This window comes from Cervus elaphus, chromosome 9 (genome assembly GCF_910594005.1).
Source record: "Cervus elaphus chromosome 9, mCerEla1.1, whole genome shotgun sequence".
Lineage (NCBI taxonomy): Eukaryota > Metazoa > Chordata > Mammalia > Artiodactyla > Cervidae > Cervus > Cervus elaphus.
In genome coordinates this window covers 36,318,649-36,344,997 of record NC_057823.1, presented here as the reverse complement: position 1 = coordinate 36,344,997, position 26,349 = coordinate 36,318,649, and the positions used below count along the sequence as shown (strand labels likewise).

General features: G+C 44.0%; 1 protein-coding gene across 2 annotated transcripts in view; it reads left to right on the top strand.

Annotated features, from left to right (window-relative positions):
- The first annotated feature begins 13,845 nt into the window (after positions 1-13,845).
- Positions 13,846-26,349, top strand: part of TNFAIP8 (TNF alpha induced protein 8) — a 137,509-nt gene continuing 125,005 nt past the window's right edge. Inside the window, exons 1-2 of one of the 2 annotated variants that reach the window (XM_043912298.1) lie at positions 13,846-13,986; positions 24,353-24,546. In XM_043912298.1, the coding sequence (XP_043768233.1) occupies position 24,546 (1 nt within the window). In that variant the 5' untranslated portion in view covers positions 13,846-13,986; positions 24,353-24,545. The remainder of the gene's footprint in view (positions 13,987-24,352; positions 24,547-26,349) is intronic. The other variant, XM_043912299.1, reaches the window with a different exon arrangement.

The window sequence follows — 26,349 nt, the reverse complement described above, 5'->3', positions numbered from 1 at the left end:
CTTTTTTTTTAAGCATGCTATTGTTTTAAGTAATAGTTATGCCACTTTAGTTGATTTCAGTGTATGTGACATTTTAAATAGGAGAATTTCTGTATTTGTATTTGGTTAATGTAGGAAGAATTACATAATTTTCCCAGGTTCCCTGTTGTTCCTTTCTATAGTCTTTTTAACTTAATGAGTAAGCATTATGCAAAAAAGGTGAGAATAAAATGGTAAAGGCAGTTGGAATGTATGCTTAAGTAAAAAATGGTGTACATATATGTAAATTTTTATCCACACTAATGGAGTGGATACAACAAATTACATTTTTTAAATTGTGTGCTTTCTGAGAATGAGGCTTTGTAATGGTAGAAGAATTAACCACACTGCGAGCCTCATTTTCTAAAATGTAGGTTTTGTTTTGTTTTTTTTTTAATGTAAACTCATGGGACAGTCAGTTCTATCATCCTTTCTTGCTCTGTCTTGCCCCAATTCATTTCTCCTTTAAAAAAATTTTTTTATAAAACCATTGCAGAATTTCTCCAACTGGTCTCAACGATCAGAACAAAGTACAGAGATATTCTTACTTAAAGAAAGTCCTTATACAACATTAGAGTGGTGATAATCTTTTCATAACAGTGTTGGCAACCCAGAAAGATATATTTTACTAAACAAAAAGTTTAAGTGTTCTATTGCAAGAGACCACAATCCAAAGAACAGCTAGACAAGAAGTATATGTATAGTATATAGGGAAAATTGAATGCTCCTAATACAAAGAGAATTTTAAAATGATAAACAAATAATGGAAAAATAACCACACCAAGCACAAATATTTTAATCCTCACTAAGAGTTCAAAGAATTTTAAGGAAAAAAAAAAAAAACTATGTGATACCACTGTTCATCCATCAAATTAGTATAAAGTCAAAACAGTGGCTTCAGTTTGGTGAAGATGCAAGGAAGTGAGCACAGTGAAACATTGCTGGCAGAACTAAACTGCTACAAAGTCATGTAGATATATATTAAGGCTGAAAAACATACTTTCACTGAGCAATCTTTTGAGAGATTATCCTTTACAATAAAAATACCTATGCATAAAAATATATGTATACAGATGTTTATTGAGACATCAAGTGGAGCAAGAAAACTGGAAATCTAAATGTTAATTCATGGGTAAATTGTGGCATAAATTTTGGTAATCCATATAACGGAATATTCTCTCTGCTCAAAAAATTGTTAGAATTGTATCTGTTCATCTGAAAAAAAGTTGGTGAGAAAAAAATTTCAAAGTAAAAGGTGTTATATCCTATGTTGTTTCAGATTTTTTTAGTCTTTAGTTTTAGTATGTATTATAGGGACACAGAAATATGTATGGAAGAATGCATGTGAAGCAAGACTCTAACATGGAAGGAAGAAGGAGGTAATACTTTTCTAAATGCCTTTAAACCCTGCTTGGTAACATGATAGAAGAAAGAGTTGTGTATGTGTTGGTGACGAAAAGCTGTATTTTCATACCAGATAGGACTTTGATAACTGATTTTGTTGAGTGAAGTGGTCTTGTGTTAGAAATATTCCTCTTTGAATTGTTGAAAGATATTTTTGGTGCTTGGTGTTACTTTAGTAGAAAGGTTACAATGTTCTCAATTAGAGTACTTGAAAAAAGGTGAATATAGATTACTTAAATGTACCTGTCAGCCTTAAAAATGTGTATGGCTTTTGCTAATTACTTTCAAAGCTAAACTTTTGGAGTTTTCCATGACTTTTTTTTTTTCCCCTTCTGCTTGCTTGGTTGTCGCCTGAACATTTGTGGTCTATAATTCAGGGAGCTAATGCAGAGTTGGAGTATGATATTATTTTACGAGGCTCCTTAGAACAAGAAAAGTTTCTTAATGTTCTCTCACTGCAAATAGGATGGGTGATAGAAAAATTTGGTGTTACAACCCGTTTCTTTCCACAGTGGGAATGCCTTACCGTGTGTCATGCTAAGTCACTTCCGTCATTTCTAACTCTTTGCGACCCTTGTGTGTGTGTGTGTGTGTGTGTGTGTTAGTCACTCAGTCGTGTCTGACTCTTTGTGACCCCATGGACTGTAGCCCACCAGGCTCCTCTGTCCATGGAATTCTCCAGGCAAGAATACTGGAGTGGGTTACCATTTCCTTCATTTGCGGCCCTTTCTCCTGTACAATTGATTGCTCGGTATATAGGTATGACCTCTGTAACAGAATCTAAGCAGTACAGTGTTATCAGCCCAGGATATGTGTTTTTTTTTTTTTTTTTTTTTTAATTTTTTTATTAGTTGGAGGCTAATTGCTTCACAACATTTCAGTGGGTTTTGTCATACATTGATATGAATCAGCCATAGATTTACACTTATTCCCCATCCCGATCCCCCCTCCCATCTCCCTCTCCACCCGATTCCTCTGGGTCTTCCCAGTGTACCAGGCCCGAGCACTTGTCTCGTGCATCCCACCTGGGCTGGTGATCTGTTTCACCATAGATAGTATACATGCTGTTCTTTTGATATGTGTTTTTAAAGTTTTAAAATCTATATTCCTCCCACATGCAAAATGCTCATCCCCCTGCCGATAAACTCTGCAGTGTTTTTATCCTGTTACTGCATCAGGGGTAGGCTTTTGAACCCCAAGGTCTCATCTAAATCAGGTTCAGGTATATATGTGGCTCCTTACATGAGTTTCCTTAAGTATAGTACTTCTCAGTTTAAAGACCCATGAAGTAATGAGGCAAGTTACGGGCCTCCTGCCTGTGAAACATACAATGGTGAGACAGAGAGAGTAGCTGTCTCCCATTCTAAAAGATGAGAAGTAACAGACATATGATGGTCTCTGGTCCAGAAGGATTCTGAAATTTAGGTGGGTACCTGTCACCAATTTCTTAAGTAATCCTGTCCCCTGCACATATTTCTCCAGAGCTCTTGGCTCCACCTTCTGGACTGTGTTTTTTTTCCCCCTATAAGTTATTCTTGCCACCTCTTCTTACTATATTTTGCTTCTGTTAGGTCCATAACATTTCTGTCCTTTATTGTGCTCATCTTTGCATGAAATGTTCCCTTGGTATGTCTAATTTTCTTGAAGAGATCTCTCGTCTTTTCCCATTCTATTGTTCTCCTCTATTTCTTTGCATTGATCGCCGAGGAAGGCTTTCTTACCTTTCCTTGCTATTCTTTGGAACTCTGCATTCAAATTTGTATATCTTTCCTTTTCTCGTTTGCCTTTTGCTTCTCTTCTTAGCTGTTTGTAACGCTTCCTCAGACAACCATTTTGTCTTCTTTTTCTTGGGGATGGTCTTGATTACTGCCTCCTGTACAATGTCACAAACCTCCATCCATAGTTCTTCAGGCACTCTGTCAGATCTAATCTCTTGAATCTGTTTGTCACTTCCACTGTATAATTGTAAGGGATTTGATTTAGGTCATACCTGAATGATCTAGTGGTTTCCCTTACTTTCTTCAGTTTAAGTCGAATTTGGCAATAAGGAGTTCATGATGTGAGCCACACTCGGCTCTCGGTCTTCTTTTTGCTGACTGTAGAGGGCTTCCCCATCTTTGGCTGCAAAGAATATAATCAATCTGATTTTAGTATTGACCATCTGGTGCTATCCATGTGTTGTTGGAAGAGGGTGTTTGCTATGACCAGTGCATTCTTTTGACAAAACTCTATTAGCATTTTCCCTGCTTCATTCTGTACTCCAAGACCAAATTTGTCTGTTACTCCAGGTATCTCTTGACCTCCTACTTTTGCATTCCAGTTCCCTATAATGAAAAGGACATATTTTTTGGGTGTTCTAGAAGGTCTTGTAGGTCTTCACAGAATGCTCAACTTCAGCTTCTTCAGCATTACTGGTCGGGGCATAGACTTGGATTACTGTGATATTGAATGGTTTGCCTTAGAAATGAACAGAGATCATCCTGTCATTTTTCAGATTGCATCCAAATACCACATTTTGGACTCTTGTTGACTGTGATGGCTACTCCATTTCTTCTAAGGGATTCTTGCCCACAGTAGTAGATATAATGGTCACCTGAGTAAAATTCACCCATTCCAGTCCATTTTAGTTCACTGATTCCTAAAATGTCAATGTTCACTCTTGCCATCAAGTTTGACCACTTCCAATTTGCCTTGATTCATGGACCTAACATTCCAGGTTCCTATGCAATATTGGTCTTCACAGCATGAACTTTACTTCTATCACATGTCACACCCACAACTGGGTGCTATTTTTGCTTTGGCTCCATCTCTTCATTCTTTCTGGAGTTATCTTTCCACTCTTCTCCAGTAGCTTATTGGGCACCTACCGACCTGGGGAGTTCATCTTTCAGTGTCATACCTTTTTGCCTTTTCATACTGTTCATGGTGTTCTCAAGGTAAGAATACTGAAATGGTTTGCCATTCCCTTCTCTGGTGGACCACATTTTGTCAGAACTCTACACCATGACCTGTCCGTCTTGGGTGTCTCTGCACTTTTGCATGACTCATAGTTTCATTGAGCTAGACAAGGCTGTGGTCTGTGTGATCAGTTTGGTTAGTTTTCTGTGACTGGTTTTCATTCTGTCTGCCCTCTGATGGATAAGAATAAGAGGCTTGTGGAAGCTTCTTGATGGGAGAGACTGACTGAAGGGGAAACTGGGTCTTGTTCTGTTGGGCGGGGCCGTGTTCAGTAAATTTTTAATTTTCTGTTGATGGGTGGGGCTGTGTTCCCTCCCTGTTGCTTGACCTGAGACCAAACTATGGTGGAGGTAATGAAGATAATGGCAACTTCCTTCAAAAGGTCCCATACACACACTGCTTCCCTCAGTGCCTCTGACTCTGAAGCAGGCCACTGCTGACCCATGCCTCCACCGGAGACTCCTGGACACTCACAGGCACGTCTGGGTCAGTTTCTTGTGAGGGTCACTGCTCCTTTCTCCTGGGTCCTGGTGCTCACAAGGTTTTGTCTGTGCACCCCAAGAGTCTGTTTCCCCAGGCCTGTGTAAGTTCTGGTGGTTCTATGGTGGGGTTAATGGCGATCTCCTCCAACAGGGCTTATGCCATACGCAGGTTTGCACCCAGCCCCTGTGGCAGGCCACTGCTGATCCGTACCTCCTCAGGAGACACTCAGACACAATTCTGGCTCACTCTCTCTGAGCTGGGCATGCCTTTTGCGCCCTTCCCAGGGCTGAGCAGCTCAGGCGACCAGGTGCTTCACAAGCACACTGTCCCAGGTGGACCCTGCATCTTAATCACCTCCCTGGTCCTGGCCGCTCAGCTGCGGTCTCAGGTGTGCTGTGAGTCTCCTCTGGAGAGCTGATCTCAGGCTGCAACCCTTCTGGTGGGTGTCAACCATCCATGATCTCTGGATGACGTGGTTAGAAGCTGGGAGCCTGCTCACGTTTGGTGGAAGATGCCTTCTCTAGGACTGAGATTGTAGTAGCCCCTTGCCTTCTGGCTCTGGCTGTTGCAAGCCTGCCTCTCTGCCTCTGGGCTGGGAGGGGCTGGTATGCAACTGGCTGGCTCTCCTTTGGCATCCACTCAATCCTTTGTTCTGTGAGCAGACCAGGCTGCGCCTTGGGTTTTTAGGTTAGAGCCTTTTGCGGAAAAGTTCTCTTTTCTACAGTTGCGGTTAGGCGTGTAGTCTGTGGGTTTTTTTTTTTTTTTCTTTCTCTCCCAGTTATGTTGTCCTCTGAGATTACAAAACTGTCCACATACCCTGTTAAAGGGTTTCCTACTGTGTGGAAACTTCTCCTTCACGACACCGCCCCAGGACAGGTCTCTGTCCCTAACTCATTTCTCTGTCTTTTTGTCTTTTATATTTTGTCCTACGTCCTTTTGAAGAGAATGGGGTGCCTTTCTGGGTGTCTGTTATCCTCTGCCAGTGTTCAGAAGTTGTTTTGTGGAAGTTGCTCAGCATTCAAATGATCTTTTGATGAATTTTGGGGGGAGAAAGTGGTCTCCCCATCCTATTCCTCCTCCATCTTGAAGCAGCAAGCAAGAATACACAGAAGAACTGTACAAAAAAGATCTTCATGACCCAGATAATCTCGATGGTGTGATCACTCACCTGGAGCCAGACATCCTGGAATGTGAAGTCAAGTGGGCCTTAGAAAGCATCACTACGGACAAAGCTAGTGGAGGTGATGGAATTCTAGTTGAGCTATTTCAAATCTTAAAAGATGATGCTGTGATAGTGCTGCACTCAGTATGCCAGGAAATCTGGAAAACTCAGCAGTGGCCACAGGACTGGAAAAGGTCAGTTTTCATTCCAATCCCAAAGAAAGGCAATGCCGAAGAATGTTCAAACTACCGCACAATTGCACTCATCTCACATGCTAGCAAAGTAATGTGCAAAATTCTCCAAGCCAGGCTTCAATAGTATGTGAACCATGAACTTCAGATGTTCAAGCTGGATTTAGAAAAAGCAGAGGAACCAGAGATCAAATTGCCAACATCCTCTGGGTCATCAAAAAAGCAAGTGAGTTCCAGAAAAACAGCTCTTTCTGCTTTATTGACTATGCCAAAGCCTTTGATTCTGTGGATCACAACAAACTGTGGAAAGTTCTGAAAGAGATGGGAATACCAGACCACCTGACCTGCCTCCTCAGAAATCTGTATGCTGGTCAAGAAGCAACAGTTAGAACGGGACAGGCAACAACAGACTGGTTTCAAAATGGGAAAGGAGTACATCAAGGCTGTATATTGTTACCCTGCTCATTTAACTTCTCTGCAGAGTATATCATGCAAAATGCCAGGCTATACTGGCACAAGCTGGAATCGAGATTGCTGGGAGAAATATCAATAACCTCAGATACACAGATGACACCACCCTATGGCAGAAAGTAAAGAAGAACTGAAGGTCCTCTTGATGAAAGTGAAAGAGAGTAAAAAAGTTGGCTTGAAACTCAACATTAAGAAAACTAAGATCATGGCATCCAATCCCATCACTTCTTGGTAAATAGATGAGGAAACGAAACAGTGAGAGACTTTATTTGGGGGGCTCCAAAATCACTGCAGATGGTGACTGCAGCCATAAATTTAAAAGATGCATGCTCCTTGGAAGAAAAGCTATGATCAACCTAAACAGCATATTAAAAAGCAGAGACATTACTTTCCCAGCAAAGGTCTGTCTCGTCAAGGCTGTGGTTTTTCCAGTAGTCATGTATGGATGTGAGAGTTGGACTATAAAGAAAGCTGAATGCCAAAGAATTGATGCTTTTGAACAGTGGTGTTGGAGAAGACTCTTGAGAGTCCCTTGGACAGCAAGGAACTCCAACCAGTCCATCTTAAAGGAAATCAGTCCTGAATGTTCATTGGAAGGACTGATGCTGAAGACCCTGATGCTGGGAAAGACTGAAGGCAGGAGAAGGGATGACAGAGGATGAGAGGGTTGGATGGCATCACCAACTTGATGGACATGAGTTTGAGCAAGCTCCAGGAGTTGGTGATGGACAGGGAAGCTGGCGTGCTGTAGTCCATGGGGTCACAAAGAGTTGGACGCGACTGAACTGAACTGAAGTCATTCTTTTTCTAAAAAAGTGGCTCATGTTTTTAACTGTAGTTTTCTCACCCTGTTTTCCTGGCTAGAAAAGTTTGAGCATGCAAAGACCTCTTTACATTTTTAACTGTTCCTGTCCCTTATGGTTCAGTCTAGTAACATTGCTTTTTAAAACGTTGTGGTTTCCTTGTTTTTATATTATAATAATATTAAATTATAATCCATTCATTGGATAAAAGCCACATCCATATTTTATTTCTGATACAAGCTCTACCTTGGGCCCCCTGTGAGGATGCTGTGTTAAAACTGTTCTGAGTTTCTAGTAGGTGTGATATTAAACAATTGTGCTACCCTACCCAATCTGCACCTTGACTTCTATTAGGAAAAACATACTCTACCACACTCATACTGCTACTTTAAGGACAGGTTATGATAAAGCTCTGAAAAGAAATAGAACTGGGAAGAGTTGAAGGAGTAGACAATCAGATAATAATCTTGGAAGATGGTGAAGTTATAGCCATGTTTTGAATCTGGCATGTTACTGATATACTCCCATGAAACTGTAGTTAAAACACAGTGGCCGCATAGGTATTTTTGTGGGCTATATTTGAGATCTATAGCCCATAGGTATGAAGCCTTGCTTCAGTGCTTTTAGCCTGTAGCAATTATTATATGTGTATCTTCTCTCTCCACAACACCTGCAGTGCCCTTCTCTCTGCCTGATCAGCTTGAGTTCATCCTTTTCGACTTGGTTGGATGGAGCCTCTGTGAAATCTCCATTCCCCCAAGGAATGTGAATCATCTCCACTCTCCTCCCAGTGCATACACTTTTATTGCACATTTCACGGTGTCATGTAGTTATTTCCTTTTCACTCCGAAATAGGAGGCTGGTACTGTGTAAGTGGAGTAGTTGCTTGAGGCGAATGAAGAGTACAAGAGAAATCAAAAGATTTTTTGAGACTCTACTACTGTCTGATATTAGTTACTATATCTTCAACTGGGCAGAAGTAAAAATAGAAGGTATGTACGGAGGTATTTCTGGCATGCAGCTCTACTTACAGCTATGTCCACTTTATGTGATTTATAGGGCTTGGGGTCTTTTCTTGGGGGTAGGTGATCTGAGAGGATTCAGTTATTCCAGATACAGCTGTAATTATTTCAAAATATAATTAGCCATCAAATGATGGTCTAGTTATTCGGAGCTTCCTAGATACTGTTTTTGTTTGTTTTGGTTTGGTTTGGTTTTTTTTATAAATCCAAATGGAAATACGCAAGTACTAGTTTGAAAAAGAAATGTTCCAAGTATCTTTTGGCCCACGTAAGATAGAAAAGGTCATTATCTTGTTAATTTCTAAATATCATCACACTATGAAGCAAGGTGGAATCCTATGTCTTTATTCAAGAGAAGCAAGACTGGTTGTTCTTTGGTAACAGTGACACACATTTCCTGGAATTGCAGAGATTCCTCCCCAGGTCTCCTAAAGGAAGCCCTGAGGCACTGGCCACTCTACATCGTTTCTGCTGTCAGGTCTAGATGGCCCTAGTAAAGAGGTCAGGGAAGGTGGTAGGATCTGTGGTGATATTTAAATTTTATTATTTTAGCATTTTTAAAAATCTTTTGTGGGGAAAGTATAGAAATTGAGAGGTTGAAGATAAAAGAGGATGGATATTCAACAGAATACAGTCTCTGTAAATAGAAGGGAGGACTCCTTGGGGACCCTGAAAGCTGATGAATGGGTTTGCTCTGACCTACCGGGATCAGAGGAAAGGAAGTCAAGGTGATAAATGGCATCTTTGTTAGCTGGGCTAAGTAGAGAAAATTCTGTATTGATGATCTGTATATTTTCTTTGAAATAGGTAAGATTGTATATCAAGTGTAGGAAGGGTTAGGTGTGAAAGATGTCTTGAGGAAAGGGATAAAGATTGAACTCCCTTCTCCTTTCCATCAGTGTTGCAAGAGAAAATCCAGCCTGCTTGAGGATTTAACAGATCAGAGATCATAAATCTGCAGAGCATAGGTTTCATATCTTTTGGTTCTTAAGTAGTACATACAAATATATGGATTGGATAGAAAGATGTGCCAAGTAAGAGAAGGAAAGGAGGATGGAGTAAAGCATTGAGAGGCATTAGCAGTGAGTGACTGAGGTGCTGGCTCTTCGGGTTAGGCTGGTAGGAAGGGAAGTCAATAGAAATGCAGGTCTGCAAGAGGTAAAGAAAGCATGTGAAGACCAAGGATAAGAGTCCGTAGTAGGGGTGTGGAATGATAAAGAGAAAGACTAAAGAATCTTTATATCTAAATAGAAGTATCCCTGGAGAGTGCTGCTTGAGACACACAGCTTAAGACAAGGGAGACTGAAATGAAGTAATGGTGAAAGTTACTGGGTTGAGGTTACAGACGCCACGACATCCTGGCTGACCCAGGAATCATGCAGATGGGGCTCCTCCTATCCCACACAGTAGAAGAAGCCAAGTTTCACTGACGCGCTGTGCTCTGTCCAAAGTCATCCAGCTTACACAGAGTAGATCCATTTCTAGAACTCTAGGTGGTAACAAATATCACTGCCCATGGACTTTCGGGGACTGTTCCTAATGATTTTAAGGAGTAGGGAAGGCCTGCGAGTGTGTAAACCTTTTTAATCCTAAGAAGACCTGTCTTTGTCCTTTCCTCCACTGGGTGGCATCACCAAAGACAGCCTGCCAACCCAGAAACCCTGTAAATTGACCTAGATTAATCTCCTTCCTTCAGCCCCCACATCCCATCAATCTCCAGGGCCTTGTAAGTGTTGAATCTATCTTTCCATCAACTTAGTTTAAGCATTCAGCGTCTATAATTATTTCCTATTACAGCCAAAACAAATTAACACCAATTTAGGAGTTTAAAACAACATACATCTATTACTTTACAGTTTTACATTTCTGGTCAGAAGTCCAGTAGTGGGGGGTCTCACCAGGATAAACTCCAAGTATCAATCGAGCTGAATTCCTTTCTGGAGGCTCTAAGGGAGGATCCATTTCCTTATAGTGTTAGAATGAAATTCCCATTTTTTGTTGTTGTTGGCTGAGGTCCATTCCCAGCTTCTGGAGGCCACCCATATTCCTTGGCTCCTGACCCAGGTCAAGTTCTTCTCATACTTTGACTCTCTCTGACTCATCCATCCTCTTTGTGGGAATCATATAATTAGATTAGATCCACCCAAATAATCCAAGATAATCTCCCCATCTCATTCTCTTTAACCTTAATCACACCTGCCAAGTCCTTTTTGCCATGTAAGGTAACATATTCATAGGTTCTGGGGATTCAGGTGGGGACATCTTTTCTGAAATTCATAGTTTGCCTACTGCTATATGCTAGGGCTTCCCTGGTGGCTCAGGCAGTAAAGAATCTGCCTGCAATGCAGGAGACCTGGGTTCAGTCTCTGGGTCGGGAAGATCCCCTGGAGGAGGGCATGGCAACCCACTCCACTATTCTTGCCCAGAGAATACCCATGGACAGAAAAGCCTGGTGGGCTACAGTCCATGGGGTCACAAAGAGACACGACTGAGCTGTATCCTAACTGATCCATCCTTGCAATGACTTCATAAGCAAGTTTCGCAGCTCTGATGTTTTCTACGCTGTTTTCAGAGAAACCTTTCTAGAACATTTGATATGTCTCCCATGCTTAAAATCCTTCTGACTTTCTACTTACCAAAGGTCAAATTAATATCCTTCAACTCCTACAGGAAGAAAACACTTAGATTTGGTCTTTTTCTATTGTTTTAGCCTCATTCCAATCTCCACTTCTTCACCAACCCTTCTTTTTTTTTTTTTTTTTTTAATTTTCTTTTTTTTTTTTTAATTAATTAATTTATTTATTTTTTCAGTGGGTTTTGTCATACATTGACACGAACCAGCAATAGATTTACACGTATTCCCCATCCCGATCCCCCCTCCCACCCCCCTCTCCATCCGACTCCTCTGGGTCTTCCCTGTGCACCAGGCCCGAGCACTTGTCTCATGCATCCCACCTGGGCTGGTGACCTGTTTCACCATAGATAATATACATGCTGTTCTTTCGCAACATCCCACCCTCATCTTCTCCCACAGAGTTCAAAAGTCTGTTCTGTACTTCTGTATCTCTTTTTCTGTTTTGCATATAGTTCACCAACCCTTCTTAATGCTTGAAAAATGTTTACCATGTCCTTCCTTAGAAGAAGGAAGCTCCCATTCCTTTCTCTAAATTGAGCTCAGACATTATCTCTTTCAGAAAAATCTTCCTGACTCTCCCCTCCCCACAGGACCGTGTCTTAAACATCTCTGAACCTTCTGTATATTCCTATTGTGGGCATTAAACCCAAATGTGTTTACTTTCCTGTGTCCCAACCATACTCTGCCACTTACTAAATGTGAGATGTTGGTAGATTATTTTATTTCACTATGCCTCCCTTTTCCTTTGTAAAACTAAGGTAGCTGTGTTGTTCAGTTGCTCAGTCATGTCCAACTCTTTGCAACCCCATGGACTGCAGCACACCAGCCTTGCCTGTCCTTCACTATCTCCCGGAATTTGCTCAAACTCATGTTCCTTGAATTGATAATGCCATCCAACCACCTCATCCTCTGTCACACCCTTCTCCTCCGGCCCTCAATATTTTCCAGCATCATGGTCTTTTCCAGTGAGTCAGCTTTTCACATCAGGTGGCCAAAGGATTGGAGCTTCAGCTTCAGCATCAGTCCTTCCAATGAATATTCAGAGTTGATTTCTTTAGGATTGACTGGTTTGATCTTGCTGTCCAAACAACTCTCAAAAGTCTTCTCCAGCACCACAATTTGAAAGCATCAGTTCATCACTCAGCCTTCTTTATGGTTCAACTCTCACATCCATACATGACTACTGGAAAAACCATAACTTTGACTATACGGACCTTTGTTGGCAAAGTGATGTCTCTGAGAGATGTCTCTGGTTTTTAATATGTTGTCTAGGTTTGTCATAGCTTTTCTTCCCAAGAGCAAGCATCTTTTAATTTCATGGCTGCAGTCACCGTTTGCAGTGATTTTGAAGCTCAAGAAAATAAAGCCTGTCACTGTTTCATTTTTTCCCCATCTATGTGCCATGAGGTGATGAGACCAGAGCCATGATTTCAGTTCTTTGAAACTAAGGTAGCTATAGCATCTATAAGTTGTTAATGAGGATTATAACAGTGACCAGCACATACGAAGTTTTGCTAGTGTTACTAATATTTCCAGCCCTCTGTACAGAACCATCATATAGTAGGTGCTTAATGGAGGATGGATTCATCACAGTCCCCAGAAGGGCAACATTTGCCCTTGAGAATGACTACCTTGGGTTCAGGGCCCAGATTCTGCCCCATTCTGGTAAATAGCCACTCTTAGACTCTGTCGGGGAGAAGGCAATGGCAATCCACTCCAGTACTCTTGCCTGGAAAATCCCATGGGTGGAGGAGCCTGGTAAGCTGCAGTCCATGGGGTCGCGAAGAGTCGGACACGACTGAGCGACTTCACTTTCACTTTTCACTTTCATACATTGGAGAAGGAAACGGCAACCCACTCCAGTGTTCTTGCCTGGAGAATCCCAGGGACGGCAGAGCCTGGCGGGCTGTCGTCTATGGGGTCGCACGGAGTCGGACACGACTGAAGCGACTTAGCAGCAGCAGCAGCAGACTCTGTCCGCAGGGGCAGTCACTGAAGTTCGCAGGGGTGGCTTAGACCAGAATGACTTGCTGGGATCCAATGACCCTTTAACTCTTAAAAAGAAACCTTGCATCCCTCGCGAATGGAAACTTAGGAATCACTTATGCATCATCTATCGCCGGGTAGACTTGAGGCCAGTAAAGGCTGAAAAGAAAAGGAAAAAAATTTAAGGGCAGGCGGGATTTAGGGGCTTATACGGAAAATGATGTCGTCGACGAAGATAACGGCAACAGATACTAGACAATAAATGCGTACTTGTTAGGTGCCTGGCATGAACTCACTTAAGAGACTCAATAGACTTAAAGCCGGTATCTCACTTTCATAGCTGAAGAAACCGAGAGACCTGAAAGATAACTTCTTCCCTGCGTATCTCCCAAGCCGGTCCTGGCTCCTTGAGCCCAAAGGTCTTGCCTTGCAGCTCAAGTCCAGCTCCTCGGCCACTGTCCAGCCCTTCTCCGCATTTCCCCGAGCCCTGGCCACTCCTGACCCCCAGTGCCAGGCACTACCTCTGAAACCCGGGTTCTCCTCCCCGCCCTGCCCTGAACGCCTTCGCGCACGCTCCGCCCCCGACCTCCAGCTCCTCCTCCTCGGTTAGCTCCGCCCCCAGCCTCCTAAATCCTCCTCCCGCCCCGCCTCTGGCCCTTTAGCTCCTCCTCGTGTCCCCGCCCCCTGCCTCTTTTGCCCCGCCCCTGGCCCCTTTTCTCCCGCCGTCTCTGCCCCGCGCTCTGCTGGTGAGTCCGCGGGAGCCCGCGAGCGTTCAAGCGGCTAGGCAGCTCCGCGCGGTCACCTCGCCCAGCTCGCCTCTTAGCGTCCCCGCGCCACCGGGCCCCTCTTCAGAGTAAGTGCCTCCCGGGCGCGCCGGTCCCGCATACACCCTCACAGAACTTCCCCGGCCGCTGGGCTGCGGGGTGCTCCTGGGGGCACGCTTTCAGTTCACAGGGAGTTTCTGAAGTAAATGTGAGTGGGTGTGAGTGAGTGCGTCTGAGCCTCTGTGTGTGTGTTTGTGTGTGTGTGTGTGTGTGCAGGCGCGCACAGCTCCGGAAACTCCCCGGAGTTTTTACCCAGTTCCTGTGTCGCCGAGATAATCTGAGACCTCCAGCGGTGAGCCTTTACCGACTCGAGCTGATGACCCCGTAGCTTCCACCCTCCTGCCCTGAGCCGCTTACCGTTCCTTCTGCAGATGGGGGCCCCGCTACGCGTCACGCCCTCCTGGTCACAGCTCTTGCTGTTGAAAGGACCGCCCCGGTTATCAGAATGTCCCAGATTGCAGACCGAGATGCTGGCCTGAGATTGTAATCTAACCCTGCATTGTAAAATGGGCAGGGACTAGATTTTGCCTTGAGACCGTTCGGTGGAGACTTCCTTTGAGGAAGAAAATGAGTGTGTGTGTGTGTGTGTGTGTGTGTGTGTGTGTGTGTGCGCGCGCGCGAGTTCGTGTCTTTGCGCGCTCCCCACCTGATGCAAGAACACTTGAGCGCCTTCAGAACCTGGGTGGCTGGTAGGCAAGTCCAAGACCAGGTTGACCAACAGGATTTAGGGGCCAAAAGATCTTCATTGATTCAGTAACACCGTATTGCTAAACCCAGTTGACTTCCTAAAACACAGCACTGGGTCGGAGGAGCAGTACCCTGAGAGAAGCATGGGAGGAAGGAGATAGTTGGGTGTTCAATGTTGAAACAACAGAAATCCTCGAGCTATTTAAGACTGATAATTCGACCCTTCTATACATAATTTTTATTGGGGAGGTCAGTACTATTTCAATGTAGGGTGTATTTCTGCCCTAAAAAACATATTTAATTGATAGCAGGACAGTACTGTAATCCACTTGTAAAATGATTCCCTGGTTGCTGAGGTCCCATCCAATTATAACTGTCTCTGAATTCTTGTGATTCTCGGTTTATTCTTGCCATGCTGTGAAAGAAGAGATGCCCATAAAGTTTTCCCACTTTCTTGATAAGACTTCATTTATGGGATGCTGGCAGGAAAATGGCATATTGAGTAGAATTATTCACTGAGGCATAAGGAAAACAAAACTATATAGCTAAAGGAAATAACCAGAACAGAGCAGACTTGGAGTTGCCATTGTGCCCTGGCATATGAAGCTTAGAGCTGATAAATCACTTTAAGTGCTGCTTATCACAGCAGGTATTTTTATCCTGGTTTGAATCCTGTGTTACACAAAAGTATTTCCACAGTGTTTTAACTAAGGAAACATTATGCTTTGAAATGTAAACATATGATTCCATCTGTCTTTAAGGAAAGAAATAATTATCACACTTAATTAAACACCTGGAAAAATGTATTGCCACCTTCTAATTAGATCTGTTGTGGGGAGTTAAGTCAGCAAGTTATGGTGACACACTGGCTTTTTTGTAGATTTTTTTGCGAGTGCCAGTTTGCCCCATATATACTACTTGTCTCTGCCACTTCTTGGCTCGGCTTTTGAGTTTATACCTGTAATTTGAGTAAATAAAGTTTAGGAAAATGGACTACCACCTGCCTCCCTGTAAAATATGGATACCTTAGACAGTGAATGTTTGGTATTAAGGTCTTTGCATTAACAGAAATAAGCCTTCTAAGCCATTATATCCATCTAGATTAGCTGCTAATTTAAGAATGATCAATAAAGTATTGAATATAAGCAGGTTCCCCCCAAATGTAGTAATTCTACACAGATGGGCCCTTAAATTTTTTTCTTTAAAGGAGACTTTAATCTTCGTGCCTTGTGTTCTGTTTAAATCTAGTGAGAAAAGGGGTGGCATGAGCTAGAAAATCTACTTATCTTTGTTGTCTCAATTTTCTGTTTCTATGTTACTGGATATAGTCTTCCTCTGTGTAGTGAGTGTTGTGGACAGGCTATTCTGGGAGTCCTACGGAATGGCAGAAACTGAGGGTGTGCACTCACACTGCAGGGGCCAGGAACAGAGCATTTTATGAGACCTGTTCTCTGCAATTCATTATTCTGTTGAAATTAGAGGAAAGGGTGTGTGGAGAGAAATGATTGCATCCAAACAGTACCCATTAGGAAATGCTTTGTGGGGGGAGGAGCAGTTTCTGGGTGGTTTATGACTTAGGGAACTTCGAATAGGAGATCCTTGAAGCTGAGACTGCCTTAGTGCCAGGCATTCGTGAGACCTCATAGTTGGTTGATTAAATTAATCCTCGTCTGCTTGGATCAGCCCTTTGGAATGAACACATTTCCTTCTTGGAGATTTCGTTTGTCCTCAGTCAGAATTTAGCTTTGCTTCCACACCTTGCAGAAGAGTCCATTCTGTACCCCCTCTGTTTTTGCATGGTACAAATTGAGGGGGTTGAGCATGGGGTGACCTCTGGGAGGCAGGGGATGGTGGGTGATAGTAGATAAAGGCCACCTGTTTTCTTATGGAGGTGGAAGGAGCATTAGTGCAACCCCAGTGCCATGGACACTGACCCAGGGCCAACCTGGATAAATGGCGAAAGCCTCCCTCAGTTTGGCATTCACAGAATCGGCTCCACTGCAGAGTGTGAGAGAAGGCACTGTGTGGTGCCAGATTAACTTCTGTCACCTCAACTTGCCTCATGCTGCCCACATCCTGCCTTTAATACCAAATGCACACAGTAAGAACTCAGCAAACACCAAAAAGGAGCTTTTAACACCTCAACCTTCATGTCTCCCTGTGAGAGAGAAACAGTTTACTTCCTGCTCCCCCGCACCCCCCCACCCCGCCCGCCCTAGTTTTGATAACTTTGGCCTAGGGGTCTGAGCCAATTGTAGTTTCTAGACTTCTGTCCATCAGTGGGTCTTCCCAATAGCTAAAAATGGATGAGTCGTTAAGGGTAAAAAGAAAAAGAATCAGTGAACCTTGCTGCAAAATGTAAATGAGGTTAAGTAGTACCAGTGAATGTCAGTTTGAATTCTGCATTTTGGCCTTAAGAGGAGGAAATGAGCTGCCAGTAGTGCGTAGATGATTCTAGAATGAGAGGCAAGTGGTACCTTAGGGACCATCTGGCCCATGAGTCTTAGACTGCAGCATTGGCCCTTATACAAGTTGAGAGGTGGATCCCCTCCGTCCAGCTTGCCAGGGCTCCATTCATCCAGGCAGCAGGTATTATCGAGCTCCTACTGTGTGAATGGCACTCTGCAACCCTCTCATGTTCCCACCAGGGCCTGGGATCCAAGATGACTGGTGACATGCACAAAATATTTGAACAGGTCCCTGAAGGTAAATTGATAGTGCAAAGATGGGTTCACAATTCTGAGTTTCACAAAGGAAAGTAAAGGCACTTCCTTAGCATAGTAGATGAACCATTTTCAAAATATTTTCTCAAGAAGAAGAAGCTGAAACAAGCATCTTACTTCTGATGTCTATTTCAAATGACCAGAGGCATAATTGCAATAAACCTGAGTCCACAGGTTTTGTTTTCTTGGTCTTGCATGTGAAGCATGGGAATTACCTGAGAAACTTGTTTTAAAGTGTCACATGCTCCACAATAATCAAACAACATCCACCCATCCTTTTAGAGAGCAGTTGCTTTTTCTCTGGAAACAAGTGTTTATGGTTCAGAACCAAGGTAGCAGAGATTCACTGTGTGTGTGTATTCTCAGTCATGTCCAACTCTTCGCAGTCCGGTGGACTGTAGCCCTCCAAGCTCCTCTGTCCATGGGATTTCCCAGGCAAGGATACTGGAGTGGGTTGCTATTTCCTTCTCCAGGGGATCTTCCCGACCCAGGGATCGAACGCGTGTCTACCTGCATCTCCTGCATTGCAGATGGATTCTTTACTGCTGAGCCACCAGAGCCAGCTGCAAAGCTGGATGGACATCACTAAGTTTGTTTTCCCAGGATTGTATTTTTTTTTTTTTTTTTGGCCACCCGCAAGGCTTGTGGGATCTTAGTTCTCTGATCAGGGATCAAACCCGAGCCCTCAGCAGTGAAAGTGCACAGTCCTAACCACTGGGCCACAAGGGAATTTCTGTATTGTGCTTTTTTACATAGAACAAGATGGGTGATTGTTCTCTTGCTGGTCAAACATGAAGATATTTCACTCAAGGTGACTGAGTGGTAGGCATGCAGCCATCTTCCCCCACCAAAAAGAAAGAAAAAAATGGGTGAGAGATCACTGGAATGGGCCTTCCCAGGATCAACCCAAGCTAACTTATAAACACACTGGGGTTTCTTTCTTTAATAACAGAGTATGGAATTAAGTCCAAATTTCCACTTGTTGTCATTTCCTTAACACTGGGAGTTAAGATGACTTCTAGTTTAGTCAAAAAGTGATTGGTTCACAGGATACTGATGGAATCAGCTGTTCATATCTCGGCTACTACTGGCCGAGTAACTTGGGATAAGCTACTTAAGCTTTGAGCCCGTTGCTTTATCTAAAAAGTGGGGATATATATTTCTACTACAGAATTGTTGTCAGTTAAGCAGGATATTCCTCTCTTTATATCCAATGTGCCAAAGCAAGTGGTCAACTTTGTTGGATTGGCCAAATTACTGTCATTTCAAGATGATGGTGTTTGTACATAGTGGAGCAGAGAGTAAGAGTGGTGATTTGTGCCACATGTGCTTTTAACATGAACTTTCCTTTTTTGCCTCTGATGATGCCAGAGAAGCCCAGAGAAGAACAGGCATGTAGCACAGCTTCATTGATTCTTGGGCTTCCCAGGTGGCAAAGTGGTAAAGAATCCGCCTGCTAATGCAGGAGATATAAGAGACTTGGGTTCCATCCCTGAGTGGGGAAGATCCCCTGGAGTAGGAAATGGCAACCCATTCCAGTATTCTTGCCTGGAAAATCGCCTGGACTAAGGAGCCTGGTGGGCTACAGTCCATAGTCACAAAGAGCCAGACACAACTGAGCATGCGCGCACACACGCACTGATTCCCAGCTGCAGGACCGTGTGATTATATAGGCAAATCTTGCTGCTGCTGCTGAAGAGAAATGAACCAGAGCAGGGCACCTGGGTTTTATGTGTCTGGGCAGGAGAAGAGCCGGGGTATCCAGTAACCCTTCCCTTACATGAGGGAAATTTTTAAAAGATTTGTTACAGTTCATTTGTGAGCAATGGGTTGCCCTTTCACCTGTGGGGGCTCTTATTTGAAACAGGTAATGGATGAAACCAGGTATTCCAAGCCAGACAGGAAATGATGTCTCTGCTGCCCTTGGTGTCTCAAAGTTGCCTCGGCTGTCCTCAGGGAAAGTTGTGAGAGTTCTCAGCTGTAGAAGGCAGGGACGCTACCTCCAGGACTGTCCCCTGGAGCTAACTCTTCCGGGATCACAGCACTCCGCAGGGCACACAGGACACCGTGAACATTTGAAAGGCGCCACCTGGCCAATACCCTGTTTAAGCCTGATTCTTATTCCTTCAAGCCAAATTCACCTAGTTCAAGCCTTCTCCACTCCTGACTGTTATTTTATTTCAGTAAATGAGTTCCTTGGGTCTTCCCTGGGGTTTCAGTGGTTGAGACTCTGTGCTTCCAATGAAGGGGGCACAGGTTTGATCCCTGGTCAGGGAACTGGATCCCATGTGTTGTGTGATGCAGCCCCCCCAAAAAAGCGTTCCTTAAAACGTGACTTATAAATGGCATCATCAACTCAATGGACACGAGTCTGAGCAAATTCTGGGAAACAGGGAAGGACAGGGAAGCCTGGCATGCTGCAGTCCATTGGGTTGCAAAGAGTTAGACCCGACCGAGCGACTGAACAGCAGCAAATAACGACTGTCAACCAAAGTGAAAGAGACAGAGGTTGTGTGTGCGCTTGTGGAGCCCTCACTGTCCTCATCTTTTCCCATCTCCGGCTTCCTGAATTGTGTGTAGGCTCTGTTATACACACATAGATGGGAACAAGGGAATTTTATAGAAATGCAACAAGGGGATTCTATAGAAATGCTACTGTCCTCTGAGAAAAAGTGCCGGTCCAGTGTTGGCCAGAGGTTGCAAAGTTCAGAACAATCTTTGATGACTCAGACCTTTAAGAAATAAATCCAATACCTGATTCCATCCCTCTGTGATCCGTAAAAAACTCCTTTTTCCCTCCCCCTTCTCCTCTCTTTAAAAAGATGAAGTAGTTTTCTGGGAAATGGCTGGTGTTTGATTCAATACTATCCCCACCCTGGAAGGGTAGAGCAGTCTAGACTCAGTGATGGAATTCTGTCTGCCTTAGTGCAGAGACAGGCCCCGGGTGACTCACCGAATATACCTGGGAGAGGTGGTGAACTCAGACCTCTCCTGGCCTTCAGCGATGGCCTCTGTGTAGCTGTTTTGCTCCCTTGCTTTTTATGGCCTGGAACACATGAAGGTTCTTGAAAAAGCAGCTGCTCTTCTTGTTAAGGTGAGAGACTCTGTGTCAATAAGGAACTTCCTGGGTCCCTGCCCTCTGTGCCCTGAGTGGGCTGATTTGAGGATGCGACTAAATGAGCAGCCACAGAGGTGATCTCTCAAATGAAACTTTGAATTTGTCCCACATGTTGCCCTATTTTAGGGCTCATCTGGGGCCATAGCTCCCAACATGACTGCAAATTAGAATCATCTGGGAAGCCTGATCCAAAAGGGGCAGATTCCTGGGCCCTACCTACTGTGTTATCACAAAGTGGTGCCTGGGAATTTGCATTCCTAGCAAACCTCACAGCCCTCCCACCCTATCCCCAGGGACTGACACCCAGCCGATTGAAAACCCCTAGCCTGGGAGAACAGTTTTAATGTCTTGGCCTCTAAAGATAATTCATTCAGCAGGTATCTGTAGGTGTTCTGTGTTTTTTGGCAGTTGAATGTGCAAGTCTCTTGAAAGTAATAGAGTAGCTTTAAAGTTTAAAGATGACTGACAGGAGCATGGCTCAAATGAACACCTGTGTACCCATCCTAAGAAATAACGAAGTTTAGACAAGTAGATCCTCCCCGGGTTGAAAAATGTTGACCAACAGCCGGGTCAGGAACAAAAAATAATAACCAAAACCACTTGTGGCGTCCCGCAAATAGACTCAGGAATTGAAAGACATGAAGGAGGGCTACCAGGGAGCCTGCCCCGTGTACATTTGTTCACAATCTAGATTTCGAATCACTGGCAGTGCTGACCTCATCCCTTGGTGTGCTGCTGACTTGATACCTCATGTCTCTTTGATCACTGACCTGGGTGAGCGGGACCTGTCGGGAGGAGCCCCAGGCTCAAGACTCTTGAGTTGCCAAGTGGCCTGTTTTCTCTTCCTTGCGTCTACGCCTCTGTCCAGAGGTCCTGGCACCTCCAGGCATTGATCCTGTTCTGAAGGTGCCCTTCTCATGTTGTAATTGGTGAGCAGTAGAAAATGGAGAACAGTTTTCTTTCTAATGGTCTTGCTTCTAACTTCCTCCTCCCTCTCCCCTCCTCCACTTCCTCTTCCTCCTCCTCCTTTTGCTTTATTTTACATTTCGAGTTGTGTCAGTACTTGAGACTTTCTTCCCTATTTCTAAATTCTGGTTAGTTTTTAATTGATCATTCTGATAGTGGCCTAGAATAATAGTGGTCTGAAGAATAATGGTCTCCATTATTCTTAGAAAATTGCTCTCCATTTTCTACTGCTCACCAATTACAACATGAGAGGGGCCCCTTCAGAACAGGATAGATGCCTGGAGGTGCCAGGACCTCTGGACAGAGGAGTAGACTGAATGATAATGGTCTGCTACTGATGATTGTTGTTTAGTCGTTCAGTCGTGTCTGACACTTTGTGACCTCCGTGGATTGTAGCCGGCCAGGCTCCTCTGCCTGTGGGCTTTTCCAAGCAAGAATACTGCAGTGGGTTACCATTTCCTTCTCCAGGGGATCTTCCCAACCTAGGGATCAAACCCAAATCTCCTGCACTGGTAGGCAGATTCGTTACCGCTGAGCCACCCGGGAAGCCGGCTACTGATGATAGGTAAAACTGATTTTCGTAGAACCACGATTTTTTTCTCTAGGTTTAAATATCTGACTAGGGACCCACAAGTATGGATGATTTGAGTCTTGCCTGAGGCTTCCTCTCTAACCAGCCATCCTCTGGGTTTGCTGCCCCCAAGTCTAGCACACCAGGGGCTTTCCAGCCTCACAATTTGAGAAAAGGGACAGATGGAGGAGGCTGGGCAGTGATTTGCAGAGACAGACCACAGGGCAGAGAGTGAATCACCATGGTCTTCCTAGTGCATACCTGGGCTCTGAGTTCCTTATAAACGTGTCTACGTGAAAGTTTACCCTTCGGTCAGTCTTTTGTAAGTTCTGTTCTCTTTTGTGGTTGCCCTAGTATTTGTATATTCATGATAATAAATAGTATACTAGATCCCTGTAACAGTTTCCTGGGGCTATCATAACAACATACTGCAGACGGCATGGCTTAATAGAAATTTATTTCTCACAGTTCTGGAGGCTGGAAAACCAAGATGAGGTTGTTGACAGGTGTGATTTCTCCTGAGGCTTCTCTCCTCGGTTTGAAGGTGATCACCTTCTTCTTGTTTCTTTACATGGTCTTTTCTCAGTGTGCATGCATCTGTGGTCTCTTTCTCTTTATAAGGACAACATTCATGTTGGATTAGAGTCCTACCCTTTTGACCTCATTTAACCTTTATTACTTTTTAAAAGGCCCTCTCTCACCCTGGGGTTAGGGCTTCACTATATGAATTTGGGGGGAGGGGGCAGAAGTCTTATCTATAACAATCTCTTTTGTAAAGTTTATTGCAGAGAGTTCCCTGGCAGTCCAGTGGTTAGGACGGGGCACTTTCACTGCAGTGGCCTGGGTTCAATCCCTGATTGAGGAACTAAGGTCCTGAAAGTTATACAGAATGGCCCCCCAAGAAAGTGAGGGGGTGTTACAAATAATATCCTTGTGTTATTATATGGTTTACATCTACGTATAAGTCATACAGCATGGTCAAAAAAAAGGGAGAGGGAGGTATTCCAAATAATAGCCTTTTTGTTATTATCATATGGTTTATGTCTACAGATATAATCCTCAGAAATCATGGTTATTAGTTTTCACTTTAAACAATGATCTTTTGAAGAAATTAAAACAGGGGGAAAAGTTTTTTATGTTTATCTGCTTATTTGAGGCTCTTCATTCTTTAGTGTAGATCCACTTTCATCACGTATCTTTCAATCCTTCAGCCTTGAGGAACTTCCTTTAATATTACTGCAGTCCAGAGCTGCTGGCAACCAATTCTCTCAGGCTTCTTTGTAAATGTGCCCCTCATGTCTGTCTGTCCAAATCTCTTCTTCTTATAAGTACACCAGTGAGATTGCATTAGGGCCACCTGAGAAGCCTCAGTGCACTTGAATCAAACTTTTTAAAGACCATATCTCCAAATATAGTCCCATTTTGAGGTAGTGGAGGTGAGAAATTCAATATATGAAAGTGCAAATCTCTCTAGTTTTAGTGGAACCACGATTTTTTCCCTCTGACCAGGGACCCACAAGTATGAATGATTTGAGTCTTGCTTCAGCCTTCCTCTCTAGCCAGCCATCCTCCAGGTTTGCTGCCCTTGAGTCCAGCACATCGGGGGTTTTCCAGCCTCACAATTTGGGAAGAGAGGCAGATGGAGGAGGTTGAGACAGAGACAGACCACAGGGGGCACAGTTTATCCCATGCCAATTAGGATGGGGTGGGGGTGGGGGCACAATTCAGCCCATAATTAGAATGCTTTAGGCTGCAAGTAACAGTGGTTTGAGCAGTAAAGACATTCAATTATCTTATGTGACATGTACCAACCCAGAGTTGGTGCCTCAAGCCGTATCATCAGGAACCAGGTTCCATCCATCCTTCTCTTCTCCCATTCTTAGTATGTTATGTTTTTTTAAATTGCAGACCTGCGACCTCATAGACAGAACATAGCTTCTTCTGTGATGGATATCACAAGTGTCTCCAAACTCATTCAAAGGCGGGAGGAGCTGGTGGATATGGGGGGAGGGATGGACACAGAGAGGGCAGTGATAAATCTGTTCTCCTGTAGTGTCTGTCTTTTTTCTTTTTACTTAGTTATTTCTTTTTATTTTGGGGCCAGGCTGGGCCATGCTGCATAGCCTGTGGGATCTTCCATGTGTGTGTCATTTTTTTGCGTGTGTGTGCTCAATTGTGTCCAACTCTTTGTGGCCCTATGGACTTCCAGGCTCATCCGTCCATGGGATTTTTCAGGCAAGAATACGGGAGTGGGTTGCCATGTCTTCCCTCCAGGGGATCTTCCTGACCTGGGGATTGAACCCATGTCTTCTGTGTCTCCTGCAATGTAGGTGGATTTTTTTACTGCTTAAGCCATCCTGACCAGGGATCAAACCCGAAGTTCCTGCATTGGGAGTGTGGAGTCTTAACCACTGGACCACCAGGGAAGTCCCCATCTGTTTTCATCAGAGGATAAATCTTTCCTGAAGCCTCCTCAGGCCTCAGTGGCCAGAACTGAGTCACAGCTGCCAGGGAAACTGTGAAAGTAAGTAGTGGATAGTAAGAGAAAAATTTCTACTGTGGGAGGTTGGCAGTACTAATGGGAACAAGGGAGAGAGGCATGATTATTGGGCAGACAAATAATATCTGCATCTGCACCAGCCCTAGGCTCCCAAGCTCTAGAAGCTCTCTAGCTAAGCCATCACTATTACTGATAATAATAATCCAAGGTTTTATTGGAATTAAAATTATCCACCCAGGATGAGTAGCTGGGGAGAAAAAACAAAGCAGAGATGTGGAAGGTATTAATCACACATATATACTTAAGCACTGCTAGTAATGACTTTTTAATGTTGTGGGTTTATAAAAATAGCACCACTTACTTTGGAGACAGTAGGCTGCATTGAAACCCAACAGATGTTCATCAAACAGAGAGTTCTGTATGTTTGTAGAAATGTTTACAACCCCAATCCAACAACGGTACTTTTTGAGTACTTACAATGAGGCGGGCACTGTACTAAATGCTTTATACACATTGTTAAATTCATCTTCCTAGCAGATCTATGAGAAAGGAATTGTTGTTAATCTTGACTGAGGCTCTGGGAGGTTAAATGACCTGCCACAGATGCGTGGCTGAGCAGGGAGTCACACCCTCGGCTTCATCTCATCCTCGTTCTCTGAACGGCTGCAGGATATTACCCCTCAATAAAACTGCTCTAGACTCCTCCAGCCAGTCAGAGTCTACATCACAGTTTATGTCCCATTTTATTCTTCACATTTTAAGATTGAGATAGAATCGATAGTGTGGTGTTTTTAGTAGTAGAAAGATGAACCTTGAGAGGTTCTCACTCACTCGGTGACCTTCAACTGGTACTCACTCACCCGGTGACCTTCAACAAGCCACCTCCGTCTCCTCAGCGAGACGCAGGCGAAGACTGAGTCTGCAGGGCCATGTCCAGGCATTTAGGGTCTGTCATTCATAGACCCTCGCCATTGCAGATGATACTAAAGTCCTATGTCCTATGTTTATTTCAGATGTAATTCACCGATGTATTTCAGAGTAAGGACGTGGAAGTTCAAGATCAATGGTGCTGCACTTCCCAAGTAGAAAATAATATTTATCTCCTTTTTTGTATTGGGAAGATGTTGGACGATTTTCATAACCCAGAGGAATGTGTGTTTCATTATTGGCTTGTACAGAAGAGTGCCAGTCTGAGATGGGAAATTTGTGCTCAGGTTATAGAATCTTAGTGTGAGGCAAATTCAGTATAAGCTGGGAAAACTCTTTTTAAATTAATTTTTTTGTTTATTTTTGGCTGTGCTGAGTCTTTTGTTGCTTTGCGAGGGCTTTCTCTAGTTGCAGCGCCTGTAGGCTACTCTTCGTTGCTGTGCACAGGCTTCTCATTGCCGTGACTTCTCTTGTTGCGGAGCCTGGGCTCTAGGTACACAGGCTTCAGTAGTTGCGGCTCACGGGCCCTTGAGTGTGTGCATTTCAGTAGTTGTGACAAATAGGCTTAGTTGCTTCGAGGCATGCGGTATCTTCCCAGGCTAGAGATCGAACTTGTGTCCCCTGCATTGGCAGGTGGATTCTTCTCCACTGTGTCATCAGGAAAGTCCTGGGAAAACTTCTTGATGGTCGTTGAGCAGAGACTGCACCTTGTAGAACACTTTGCAGCTGGGAGTTGGTCTCAGCGGATGCAGGGCTAAGTATGCTTCTCGTTTGGTGACTCTGATCCAGGGATGCACGGCAACTGCTGCTCCCGGTCCTGTCTGCAGACTTCAGTGCAGACCTGGGGAGCCCGTGTCTCTTCTCTTAGTCCTGAACTCACTTGCCGAAGCTGTAATAACA